Source organism: Carassius gibelio, chromosome B22 (assembly GCF_023724105.1).
Source record: "Carassius gibelio isolate Cgi1373 ecotype wild population from Czech Republic chromosome B22, carGib1.2-hapl.c, whole genome shotgun sequence".
In the NCBI taxonomy this organism is placed as follows: domain Eukaryota; kingdom Metazoa; phylum Chordata; class Actinopteri; order Cypriniformes; family Cyprinidae; genus Carassius; species Carassius gibelio.
In genome coordinates, this window is record NC_068417.1 from 23279777 (window position 1) to 23293717 (window position 13941).

The window sequence follows — 13941 nt, forward strand, 5'->3', positions numbered from 1 at the left end:
TGGCCAATATCTTGACTCATTATGCATGGAGGTATGTTTATGAATATTTTTGTCACTGTCTGGGAAAAACAATGGCATTTAGAGCCAATATAACACTTCCACCTCTAAAAAAAAACAAAACACGATTATCGAATAACTGTTCAAAGTTAAACATTACGTGTTTAAACACTTCTCAGACGCAAAACTTTGAGGCGGCAGGCTCATTTGAAATTCAAATACTTAGGAAAACACTAAAATTGTGGTGAAGCATTGTTTATAGATAAAGATAATTATTTCCCCCACTTCTTTCCTCTGCTAAAACTTCAAGTGGCCACACAAAGCACTGTTTTCAGCAAAGATAAAACATCCCTGAGCCGATTCATCACTGGGTTTTGGCCTGTTTACTACTCCCAGCAGCAGAATAGCTTACAGATGCTCTTTCCTTTGTGTGGATTCAGTAGCTGCTGGGCATTTGTCCATTTTTTTTTCAATTTGTATTTGTGTTGTTTGTGGCTTCTCTTAGAAATGTGTTTGAAGGGGATCTTTAATAATGTCCAAACCATCTGCAAAGTCCCAAAGTATTACGAGCCACAGAAAAACACAAACTTTTATTCAGTCAGCAGTGTTGGTTTATCTCACGCAAGCATCCCCATTAGTGGAAATGGACAAACTCTTCTGACCGGTTCAATCCTTTGATAATAAACACAGAAAACACTAAGGTAAAAGCTTCAGTCTTGACAGGAAGGCTTCGCATTTCAACTTCAAGCAACAACAGTCATTGCATTCAGCCAGGAAAGATTAATTCGCACACCGGCAGAGAAGAGATTTCAACCACCGATCTCAGAATAGACACTGCGTGAAAACCTCAACTGTTCAGCTTTTGTCTGAAATTCCCAGGCAGGAGCGTTTGTTGCTTTTGAGCCTTTTTGTTTTCACCCACATACGCTAGGCTGCTTTCAAGCTTGGAGAAATTAAATGAGCCGATCCTCTCGGTCATAACCAGGAATGGGTTTTGGCAAAATATGACTTTGTAATTGGATCAAGAATGAAACCGAGCCAAGAGTTTGTGTTTATTTAGAGGACCTGCTTCGTAATCAATAAAAAACATGCACACACCAACAAAAAAAATGCTAAATATTGATTCAAGGATGAAGTACCAGAGCAATAATGTGAGAAAAACAATAAAACCTTAGTCATAACTCTTAATTGCTCCATGTGGATTTGTATTATTGTCAATATAATTATTTAACATACAGTATACACACCTATACTCCAATTATAAGGAAACTCTTAAAGAAATAGCAGCCAAACAACAACAACAAAAAAAAAAAAAAAAAAAAACAACTGCTGTGATGTCTGTTAATAAAAAAAAAAAAAAGAAATAAAAAAAGAGGAAATCGATAACTTTTGCAGCTTTTAACATTTAATAATTTAACATTTTAGCATCTACATTTAATTTGGAATTCAGTTTTTGACAACTTTATTCAATTTCTGTACTTGCTGAAGGGCACATGCAGCTAAATATGAAATGTATTACAATGGTTTTTGTGAACAGTGTTTTAATTTCGCTTAAATTATAAGTTATTTTAAGTAGTATAATAAACGTTAAGATTGATAGCTCTTTTAAAGCTGAATGGCTAGCCAATGGTTAAATATTAGGGGGAGAAAAACAATTTCATAGAGACATCAGTAGCATTGGTATGAACTTCAGTCATTTAAAAGTTTCCATCATACAAACATAGGCTATATCATATTTATGCTATTTTTACATTAATTTGAAGATAGGATGTGAAATTATTGCAATGTAAATTATGTATTATAATTTATTTTTTATTTTTTATGGGATTAATGGAATTGGTGGGATTAATCACAATTAACCGCAATTAAAGAAAAAATAGCAATTAATTCGATTGACAGCACTACTTTTAAAACAGTAATACCATAAGCTTTTAATGAAGCAACTCAACGTTCCTTCGGTACTAGTTCCAAAATGACGTTTTTGAATTACCAACAGAGGTTTGCGCTCAACTTTAGATGTGAATCCATGGTAAGTAGTTCCACACACACTCGTGTTGGCAAATTGTTGTATAAATGCAATATCACACTCGTGGCCATGCAATATGGCAGTATATCAGCACGCTGTGATTACCTCCTGCCGAATCACAACTGTACTGAGTGTGATGGGGAGTAAATGGAAATGAATTTGTGCATTGCAGGTTGAACTAAATACCTGTGAGTCCAGCAGGACACTGGCATTGGAAGCCGTCTACCAGATCTACACACACTCCTGCTCCACACGGGCTGGAGCTGCATTCGTTCTGCTCTTCCTGGCACAGGTCACCAGAAATTCCAGCCGGGCACACGCACAGGTACTCGCCACTGCCCGCAGGATACTTGATGTTAGTCACACACGTCCCTCCGTTCATGCAGCCGCACGGTCGCACCATCACCTGTAACATGGAAACATGGACAGAACTGTAAGGTGACGCAGATAAAAATCCAACAAAATTAATTGTCTCAAAATAGCGAGAATCTGATTTTTGATTGAGATCTTATTTTTTATTATTGCATCATAATTTACTGTATTAAAGAGCAATACTAATATATTTGAATATTACACACTTTTTGCAATCCTATATTTTCCAATATTTAAATTACCTAACGGACCCAAAATATCATCTTTTTTTTTTTTTCAGCAGTGTTGCTAATTGCATCCAGTTGCTCTCTCTCTCACACACTCTCTCTCTCTCTCTCTCTCTCTCGCCTGTCCTCAAACGACTGTATCTCTCAAACTCAGACAGTCTTTAATAAGCGCTAGGAGGCAGGAAGCAGATGCTTGTTAGCTGTCTAGGGCCCACAGAGGAGATGGAGAGGACGTTTGTCTTTCGTTGCACCGCATTGCTGTGAGACAAGACTCAGGAGAATCTGGGCAGCTCAGTTCTGCTGTCCTTATGTCATTTTGTGAAAGATATTAAACTCTATAACTCAGTATACTCAGTAGTACCATGGTAATCTTTCAACATGCAACCACATACCATTTTTAGTCATCTAATGTCATCTAGGCAAATTGCATATTGTATCTAGTAGGAAAAATGCCTTGAAGGAACTACAATCCAGTCCTGTTTCAATAATTATTTTAATCTTTCTATGAATAAATGACCAGTCCTTGAAAGAGATCATGAAATTTAAATATACAAGCTTGGCATTTACATTTATTCATTTTAGAAGACTGTTTATCCAAAGCGATGAACAAATTGATTCACTAAAATGAATTAGATTTGCCAATCCTACATAAGACGGAGAAAACTCTTTAGGAGAGTATATTTCATTACTGCTTCCACTCGCACGATAAAATGTGACAAGAATGTGATGTAACACTATGTAATGCCACAATAATGCTCATTGAAAAAAAAAAATAGCTTGTTGCAGGAAATGCAACACTTATATGCTACTAAAATATGTTAAACAATTGTTACTGGAATCAATTAAAAATATCGAACAAAAATACTTTGGAGATGTTATTTCAGAAAAAAGTTTTACTGTTTATTTTTATTGTAAAAATAATTAAATCATTTGACCTAAACATCAACATCTGTCAGGCGTGAGTTTCTCAGAGTCTCTCACCTCGGCTGTAAATCTGCTCTGGGCATCACACTCATCAGACACAGTGAATTGAAAACTGCGCGTTTCCTCCTCATCCACTTTCCAGATGAGGAGCCCGGCCGGGGAAATCGAGGCCCCAGGGGGTCCCGTCTCCAGCTGGAAGAGCAGGGCCGAGCCCTCGGGGTCCGTGGCTGTGAATTGGTACACAAAGTTCTCACCTACAAAGGTCTGCAGGCCGTCCCGTGGCGCGTGGAAGGTCGGTGGACGATTAGCTGAGGATATGAGAGGGAATAACATGAACAAATCAACAATGCCCAGAGCTGATTTTCAGGCTACGCAATATTTATCAGTCAAATATTTTGTTTATTGATGAATATGTCTGATAATATTTAGCAATGTCATTTTCATTAATTGTAGTCCATTGTATTTGGACTGAAATGAAATATATTTTTATTTGGCTAAGTTATTTATTATCATTATCTGTTTATTAATTGCAAATTGTAAAAGACCCAATTTATTCATTTATTATTCTTTTTTTTTATTGTAAAAATTTGTATAAATGATTGTTGATATTCTAAAAATGTATTACAACAAATAAATTACAATTGTTAATTTTCAAAATAGAAAACAATACATTTAATATTTCACTTTTTTCCCTAAACATTATTATTATTTTTTATTTGCATATTTAAATTAATAAATTCTGACTAATAATTTTATCCAAAATAAATAAATAAATAAATTATATATATATATATATATATATATATATATATATATATATATATATATATATATATATATATATATATATATATATATATAAACAATATTATTGTTATTTGTATCTTTTATTATTGCTAATATTTATTAATTCAAACATAAGCACATAAAGATACATAAATATTCAAATATATAAATTCTTAACTCATAATCTTCAGGATTTCAGAAAGCAAAATGAGACATTTCTAAGTGCTAAATAGTTATTATTATTTATTGTTAAAATAAATAACCATTACGTATATATGTAATTTTGGCCATGTTATTTCTGAGAGCAAAATGAGAAATGTCTCACATGGAACAAACAGGCACACAAGGAAAATGTGTTTTCCTGATATCTGGCATGATGAAATTTGTGGGATAAAATGTCATACAGCATCGTGCGTCACTATCCGACGGTTATTTCCCGCTTCTTCTTTCGTGTGAAACTTGACAAAAACAAAATCCGCAAAACTGAACAAAAACAATATCCATGACATGCAATTATCCACAACAAAACCCTAGAAAATAAACCAGCCCTGATCTTAAAATATGAAAGCATTTTCTGCACCAATCTGTCACTCATATTCAAAATCTCATTCACGAGCAGCATGACGTGTACGAGCTTGTGAGTTTCTGGCTGGGAAATGTTGACTAACAACAAAATGGATCCATAAATCTGTTCTGACAGAAGTAAACAAACCCAATGCAAAATAACACGCTAAAACACAAATGCAAACCAAGTGCAAAAACAAATGCTAATTGTTTCAAAATGGTCTGATGTCTATTTCGCTCAGTTATGTAACACTGCTTCTGCAGAACAAATGCTCATTTGAATCACTTAACATTCAATTTCTAGATTTTCCTCTGATGATTATCTTGTCTAAATTCAATTTGTCTGCATGAATAAACGGACTCTTAGTTTTGCCACAGAATGAAGAAAAAAAACCCCGGCAGAATGCGAGGGGGAAATAACCAGCAGCAGGTAAGTGGATGTGAGGTGAATGCTTGTAATCTTCCTTAAAGCTGAATGTGTGTGGAGTCTCAGATAGCATCGGAGCGCAGGCAAACAGACGGATGTTTGCTGTCATCGAGCGCTCTCTCTCTCTCTCTCTCTCTCTCTCTCTCTCTCTCTGAACACAGCGCTGTGGTTAAAGAGGAGGGAGTTTAATTCCCAAAGAACTCGCTAATAATAACAACTTGTGTGTGTGTTTGTTTTGCTTTCTTATGAAGAATTTTATTTTTAAATTGTTTGAGTCCCCATTTACAGTATATAGTGAAATATTTTTTATACTTACTCTTAAGAGAGATAGTGGCTCGTCTTCTAGTTTGAATAAATCTTAATTCAAATGCCATAAACATCTGACTCTAATATCTGATTAGATGAGATGAACATTGTTTACGCACATCAGCTGAGTTTTATATTAACACGGTTAAAACAATTAAAAAGAAAATCACACATTTTTATGAAGATGATGATCGATTTATGAACGATTAATAAAAAAGTAACAATAATCAATAATTTCTGATAAAAAAAATATGTTATTTAAATAAATAATACTTGATGATGATTATATTTTGCTTATAATTAATAATAATTACAATAATATAAATACTATTCATATTTAAAAAATAAAAAAAATTATAAGTTTGTGCTGATTCTGATTATTGTGATAATGATGAAGATTGTTATTTTTATTATAATTTTATTTTTAATGATACTATTGTTGAAAGAGAGTGTGTGTGTGATATATAACAAGATATATATAATAATAAATATCAGCATTAAGCACACATTAATTACTAATAAACTGTTTATTATTGAATTTGTTTAATGTTAATATTACATAATATTATATATTATTATATTAACATTAAAAAAACAAACAATTGTAACAGCTAAATTATTTATTGACATTATAAAATCAATTGAGATATATATATATATATATATATATATATATATATATATATATATATATATAAATCAACAAGATACAAGGTGTGCATCAATATGTTTTTATCACAGTAAAGGCGTATTAATATTTACGCTGCTTTGCATCACGGTCAACAACAACACATCTGAACTGTGATAAATTCACTTCATCCCATCATCTCATGACAGTCCAATACTTCATACGTATCCTATAAAAGTCTCCTGAGATAAAAACAGTATTTAAAAAAAATCTACTGAAATATTACTCATCATTACAGAGCCAGAGTCTTCTCAGGGTGCTTATAATCCCAAAACTAAAGTTTATTTCCAAGTGCTTTGCTTCATTTTTTTGCAATGCTGTAAAATCTGAAAACGTAACGTCAGCTAATTGAAATTCAGAGCGAGCGTTTTCCAGCTGACTCACCATATAAAGTCTGTATTTAGCTGCTGAAATAAGGTCTGTTAGTTAAGCTGTGGGCTTTTAACTTCAAACATACTGAAAGTAATAGCAAGACATCATGTCTTTTCAGATTTACCCTACTACCTCTTACAGTTTGGTTAGAACTGACAAAATAATGGCCTTATGCAATTTTCAATTAAATACACATTGTTAAGGTCACATTTACTCAGTCTTAACAGTTCTTAAAGCTTTTTTAGATATCAGGAATGGGATTCAAACCCAAATCTGCCACATTAACATTAATTAAATATTATGAAAATTAAATATTAAGACTTCAGCTTTGTATCTTTGTGTTAATGCCATTATGTTTGCTTGATTTAGCTTTAAATGTGATTGTGCTGCAGAAGGTTGTTGGGTTGAGTCCCAAATCTGCTTAAACTTGTAACTAATTTGTAGGTTATTGCTGTGCTGTGTAAGTGTGTACAGGTTCAGATAATATTCAATATTGCTAATCTCATCAGATCTCGACTGTGTTTACCTTGATTAATGGACCAGGTGTATTTGGAGGCCGTGGAGTTACACAGGAGACAAGGAACGGAAGGACTGGAGTCTCCCTCAGCAAAACACATCCCATCTATATTACACGTTCTCTCCTGAGCGAGAGAGAGAGAGAGAGAGAGAGAGAGGGGTGTAATGATCAGTAATGAAAACTAAATACAAACATTAAAACTAAGTAAAAAAAAATGGAATCAAAAATAATGATAAATAAAATAAATAAAAACAAATGGGAAAACAAAGCAAGCTGAAACTACATTAAACAACACTAAACATTTCAACATAAAACTTTGACTAATACAAACAAAAAGGGAAAATTCACAAGTGACCTTAATTATTAAACTAATTTAACTTAATTAAACTATGTTCTTTTTATTTTTTCAATAAGTCTATTTAGGTTTAATGTATGTCTTTTTGTTTCAGTTGTAATAATTTTATTACTTTAACTTCAGCTTGTTTTATTTGATTTTAGCTGTCAATGCAACATTTCTAGTTTTCAGTTTTTTTAAAGTTTAATATTTGTATCTAATGTAACCATAACAATGCTGTACAAGACACCTGTATTAAACATATCACATTTCAAATGATACTAACTAAGAAACTAAACTTAAACTTACTAAATAAAGAAACTAGAAAAGTAAGACTAATAATAAAAAAAACTCAATTTAAAAATAAAATAGAACACACACATATATATATATATATATATATATATATATATATATATATATATATATATATATATATATATATATATATATATATATATAATAAAAATAAATAATTAATCCTGCATACATTTTCATCAATAGCAACATTCAATTTGTGCTTTTACTGGGAATCGAACTCACAACCTTTTCATTGTTTATGCAAAAGTAAAAAAAAAAACAAAAAAAAAAACCTCCAGGACAGAAGGAAAAAAGAAAGAAGGAAAGACAGAATGTGTGTTATTGAACTGTGCCATTGAGCGCTCCTGCGGTATCCAACAGCGTGGAGATGTTTTGCTACTGCTCACGGTTATACACTGTATCTCAAGCCAACTTCCTCTGTCAAACCTTTTTAGATAATCCTCAGCAGTCTTTGCTATAAATCACCAAAGCATAAAGCCTGGCACTGATACAATCTCTATATTTCAAGTTTTTAATATCCAGCGGGACGTGTAAGTCGCAACGCCTGGAGGACAACCGCGGCAAAGCAGAGAAGATAAACACAGACCAAACTGATCCAGCTAGATAACTCATCTCTCACGCTGAGATTACACGCTATGTGGCAGCTGAAAACCCCGAGAAAGAAAGCCAGAGAAGGGGAGGACATCGGGTGCTCAAGGGATAGGTTACTCTGTCAGTCTCTGGTTTTGATGTTGGGAATAATATTGTCTGTTTTCCACATCCATGCTCCGGGTTTTTCCAGCACACACCCCAGTGGCCTCACGTATCGCTGTTGTCCTGATGCACCGAGAGCAGTTTAGACACTAAACGGCTATGACAGACCTTTTGCCTTTTGAGTCTATAAACTCGCATCCTCTGTGACTTATTTTCCAGAGGAAAATCCAGGCTGTTAATATAGGAAGTGTTATTCCACACAGTGTTTACAAAGTACAGGATGATGGACAGATGGACAAATGAACAGAAGGTCCATGAGGGAAGCTGTGCGTGTGCAATCATGGATGTTTTTACACACAGTACTACAAATATCTGTCATTCAAAAGCCATTTAGAATCTGTTTAAGGGCTTTCTGAACAACTGCTGTATTGAAATGTTCCTTCTTTATATTGTTCTCCATGTTCTTTCTGTAATTAATTCAGATCAACCTAAATGTATCTTGAAATTAAGATTAGGATATTTTTGATATTTGATCAATTAATAATTATAATTCATAAATAATATTGTTTCAATTTTAATAATACTAATAATACTAATAATATAGAGAGATTGTTATAAATGTTAATATTACATTTTAATAAACTTAAGCATTTAAAATCAAACATCAGCAGTAATATCACTGTTTGTAGCATTTTTGTTGTTGTTGCAAAAATGGTTAATTTATCAATAATATAATATTGATATTTGTTATCAGTTTTATATTAATACTATTATTATTTCTAAGATGTGCATGTAAAATAGAATTATGGATATTATTTATTAATAATATTAGTGTGTGTGTATAATTAATAATATTTATAATTATATTTACATTCATATAATAGTCATTAATAATAATATTATTATTAAGAAATGTATTATACATTAAAATATATATGTTCATTAAAATGTATGAAAATTATAGATATCTTCTTAAATTGTAATAATATATTTTAATAAACTAATATATATATATATATATATATATATATATATATATATATATATATATATATATATATATATATATATATATATATATATAAGAAATGAATTATCAATAATAAATATAATTTATAAAATATTTTATATATTATATGTGATATAATATATAACCACCTTTGAATTGCAAATGTAGTTACAATGCATACAATAAATAGTTGGGAGAAATGCTATGTGCATTTGTATTTTTATTTCACTTTTTTTGTGCTAATCATGAGCAAAATACGAGATAGAAGGACCGTTCAAAGTCTATAGGTCTATTTATGCATGCATTACTAATATGTGTTTACACAGCATTACCTTCAGCTTGCAAAGTCCAGAGGCAGTCACACACAGCTGGCAAATACCGTCATAAAGGGTTAAAAATTTCTCCTCGCTGTACTGACGACCATCATTAGTCACCTAAAGGAGAAAAAGAGAATTAGAAAGGTTTAGATATCTATCCTGAGCCAATACAGTATATCTAATAAATGTATTTTATTGCTTAAAGCCTAAAATGCAGCTTTTATGTGTGTGGTTGATTCCACATAAAGCTGTTTATAATATCCTTACCAAAATGCTCAATAACTTGACATGAACATTGATTCGAGTCATAATGAGAGAAAAAAAGACAAGAACTACAAAAAATTATAATTAATAATAATATTTGGTCATATCATCCAAAGAAATGTGAAATAAGGATCATGCGAAATAAATGCATATTAAGAAATATTTATGGTCATTAAACCTCAGATTGTTCGCCACTGGCGGGTGATGCAAAAAAGTACATCTTCCTGTAATACTTCAGACTTCAGTGTCTTTAGCAGCACTAGTTTGCGCAAATCCAAAAGCAAGGTTAATTTTTCACCCCCTCAGTGAGAGTTAATCCCACAAGCCTTTGAGATTAATGCGGGCAGGAGTTATGTGGATTTCGAGATGTATTACCTCACGGATATGTCTTTGCGCTGACCTTCAGAGACACCCTGTGGCTCTTTCAACATCTAAATTTATGTTAATGATTCTCCTCATCACAGGCCATCCATTTTTTTACATCAGTAAACACACTCATTAACACGTACACACATAGATCAAGCCCCACTTTGGGATTGAGCGCCGAGGTCAATGATCAAAAGACCTGAATGGAGTTTACGAACTTTTTAATGTTTATGTTAGCCATATACTTAAAGATAAAGCCAAATTGGTTTTCAATATGAGCCGTCAAAGTATAAAAATGATTCAATTGATTGTGTTGCCTTTATGGCTGTCATTCAGAATGGAAAAGCTCTCCTCCATCTCACGGCTCGGCGATTTCGGCGTGATATAATATTTTAACGCACCAGGTACGCATCATTTATCTTGGCCTTAAACAGCGGCCGGCATAAATTCAAGCTGATTTTAAACGTTAAAACCCACAACTGTGAAGGAGACTTTCTGCGTAATTGCATTTCGCGAATGTCCTCAATTCAATGGCCGCTTCATCTTTCAATCGAAATGGAAAGTTTCGAAAAAGATGGCTGGCTTTTATCTTAACGATGACATTTTGATTCATTCAGTCACAGCTAAAAGTGGCACTGGAAAATCAATAACATGAACCCTTGGACAGATCTCTGTCCTTGAGATTGATGGACAGGTACCTTAATCTCCCATCTGGCATAGGGCTGCTCGCTGGCCATCATGATGTCCATCATGTCGACGTCCATGTTGCTGAGTCTCGGGACGGAGCAGTCCACCGCTTTAGAGCTCAGGAAGGTTGCTTTGGTTCTGACTTCCTCTTTAGGGATCCAAACTCCATTCATGTGCTAAAAAAAACATCAATGAAAATAAATTGTTTATCTTGAATGGGACACACACAAAGAAGTAAATTATAATAATGTAGAAATATTTTTTTAACAGAATATACTTAAGTGTGAACGGAATGTAATGTTTTTGCTCACTTAATTGTTATCTACATTTAAATGCAAATGTATTATTATAGTTTAAATTCATGTTTAGTTCCGCGAGTTAAACTTAAGTAGTTTTTAAGAAGTTTTACTCACTTAAGTAGGATTTAAGTACATCTTTAATTTTAATTTTCTAATGTCAAATGTATTTGTATTAATAAAAGTTTATTATAAACTAAAATATACTTATTCTAATTTCTTTATATATATATATTTACATACTACATAGATATAATGTATAACTTCCAGCTATATTGACATAACTCTAAATAAAAATACAAAAATACACAAAAATTAAAAGAATTTTAACTACAATAAAAATATATAAATAAATTCATAATATGAATAGTCATACTTGTTTAGTGTGATAGTAAGCACAGCATTTTTTTGACAATTAATTTGACATTGACAGTACACTTCATAAAATTACTTAAGCATGTTAACAAATAGTAATGCAATGAATGCAATTTAAGTACACTGAATTTTATTTCATTAATACTATACTATCAGCAAGCACAGTTTTTTTTATATTGTATATACTTTTAACATTTGAAGTTGCACATTACATGTGCAAAGTGAATATAATTAAGCACAATTCTTTCTTTCTTTCTTTCTTTCTTTCTTTCTTTCTTTCTTTCTTTCTTTCTTTCTTTCTTTCTTTCTTTCTTTCTTTCTTTCTTTCTTTCTTTCAGGCCAACAAATGCATAGTTTTATCTGAAGCAGAACATCCTGTCAACTTCCCCTCATTCAGGTCATTACAAACATGTTCTGTTTCTTACATGCAAAAAAAAAAAAAAAAAAAAACACACATTGGAATTACAATTTTAGGGAAACTTTTTCTTTACATTTTTCCACATTTATCAGAAGTTATGCTGCAAGTTTAGTATGGGCATCTGTGCTTCAGCTGTTCACAACTGTTTGAGATAAAAACTGCAATTAGAGCAATCTTCACCCCTGGGCCTTCATCCTCTGAGAAAAACAGAAACAGCTAGAATAATGAATGTCAAACCAATTTGCTCAAATGGGATGACCTCACACAGCAGGCGAAACACCCCCTGAGAAAATACGGAGAGAAAAGTGGCCGGTTCGGAAATATCTGAGCGGTTGAATTCAAATGAGATGAAAGCATGCAGGGAGCAGATTCACATTTGCATGGTGGGATTCGTTAGTTACATTAGCTTTTTAACCATGATGTTTTCAGGTCCCAGACACTCCAAATTATAATATTAATTTAGAAATTACCCTTTGGTTTGCTATTAAATGCATTTCAATTGTTCTTCTGAAGTCAAATAGAGAGTAGACCTGATCTTTTCATAATTTCAGAAGTATTCAAAGTTAATGAAAGTATGTTTTTGAACTATTCAGGGCCTCTAGGTTTTTTTTTAGACCATGAGAGTTAAACTCAACCCTGCAGGGCATCAATTTATGATCATTCAATTAACTTAAGCCCAAAACTTTTAAGTATACCCGACAATTTAATAAAGGAGTCACCAGCGCATATAAATTCTCAGATAATTACAGCACATTATGTGTGTATTGCATGTTGTTTACTGGTCTTATTGTGTGCTGTTTTCTTTGTATGTGCTCTGCTGTGTTGACTGATTACTGTTTTTATTGCTTTGGTTATCTCCTCAGATGTCCCCTATGCCTTTCCTCCCTCATTCTTCTAATTAAATATACAAACAGATGGCAAGCAGGTATTAAAAAAAGCCATGCTAAGATTCATAAAGACTCCTTGATGAAATATTAAAGAAGACTGGCTTAGAAGAGTTGAACTTGTTCACTATAAAAAGCACAAAAATTGCAATTAAAAGATGGATGGATCAGTGTAATATGTGTATACTAGATGTGCAAATAATGTATATGTTTATACAAATTTAATATTATTATTATATATATTTTTTGTGATGTCTAAGTGATCATGTCTGAGAGATATATATATATATATATATATATATATATATATATATATTCACACATGGTAGTATATAAATTTTTTATAAAACAAGAAATGTTATACTATAATATTATGTAGTCTATTATACCAAATTTATTTAGTATAAAATACTTTAAAGTAATACAATACTATTGTTTTAATTATTCAATTATATAAAAACAAAAATAACTTAAAATGTTTATAATATTAAATTATTCAAATTATTTAATTATGGATAGTTTTTTTATTTTCTAAAAAAATAAAAAAAAAAAAACTTATAAAATACTACATTTGTCTTAATATACATTTTGCCGAATAAACACAAGTGACATTTGTGTCTTACCTTTAGTCTGGTTACAAGACAAGCAAGGTCAGGTGAGTCGATGAATCCCAGCCCAAAAACCCTCACGCTGTCACAGTCGAACTCACGAACGTCACACAAACCGTCGTTCTCCAGACCTGTGATTTCTATTGGCTGACCTGAGTAAACA

At 32.1% G+C, this 13941-nt stretch overlaps 1 protein-coding gene across 1 annotated transcript in view; it reads right to left on the reverse strand.

Moving 5' to 3' along the window:
• si:ch211-246m6.5 (von Willebrand factor D and EGF domain-containing protein) overlaps positions 1-13941 on the reverse strand; it is a 56117-nt gene that overhangs the window by 17358 nt on the left and 24818 nt on the right. The window contains exons 13-18 of the mRNA XM_052589303.1: positions 13794-13930; positions 11209-11373; positions 9896-9997; positions 7216-7330; positions 3604-3854; positions 2210-2429 (exon numbers count right to left, since the gene is read on the reverse strand). Of these exons, the coding sequence (XP_052445263.1) occupies positions 2210-2429; positions 3604-3854; positions 7216-7330; positions 9896-9997; positions 11209-11373; positions 13794-13930 (990 nt within the window). The remainder of the gene's footprint in view (positions 1-2209; positions 2430-3603; positions 3855-7215; positions 7331-9895; positions 9998-11208; positions 11374-13793; positions 13931-13941) is intronic.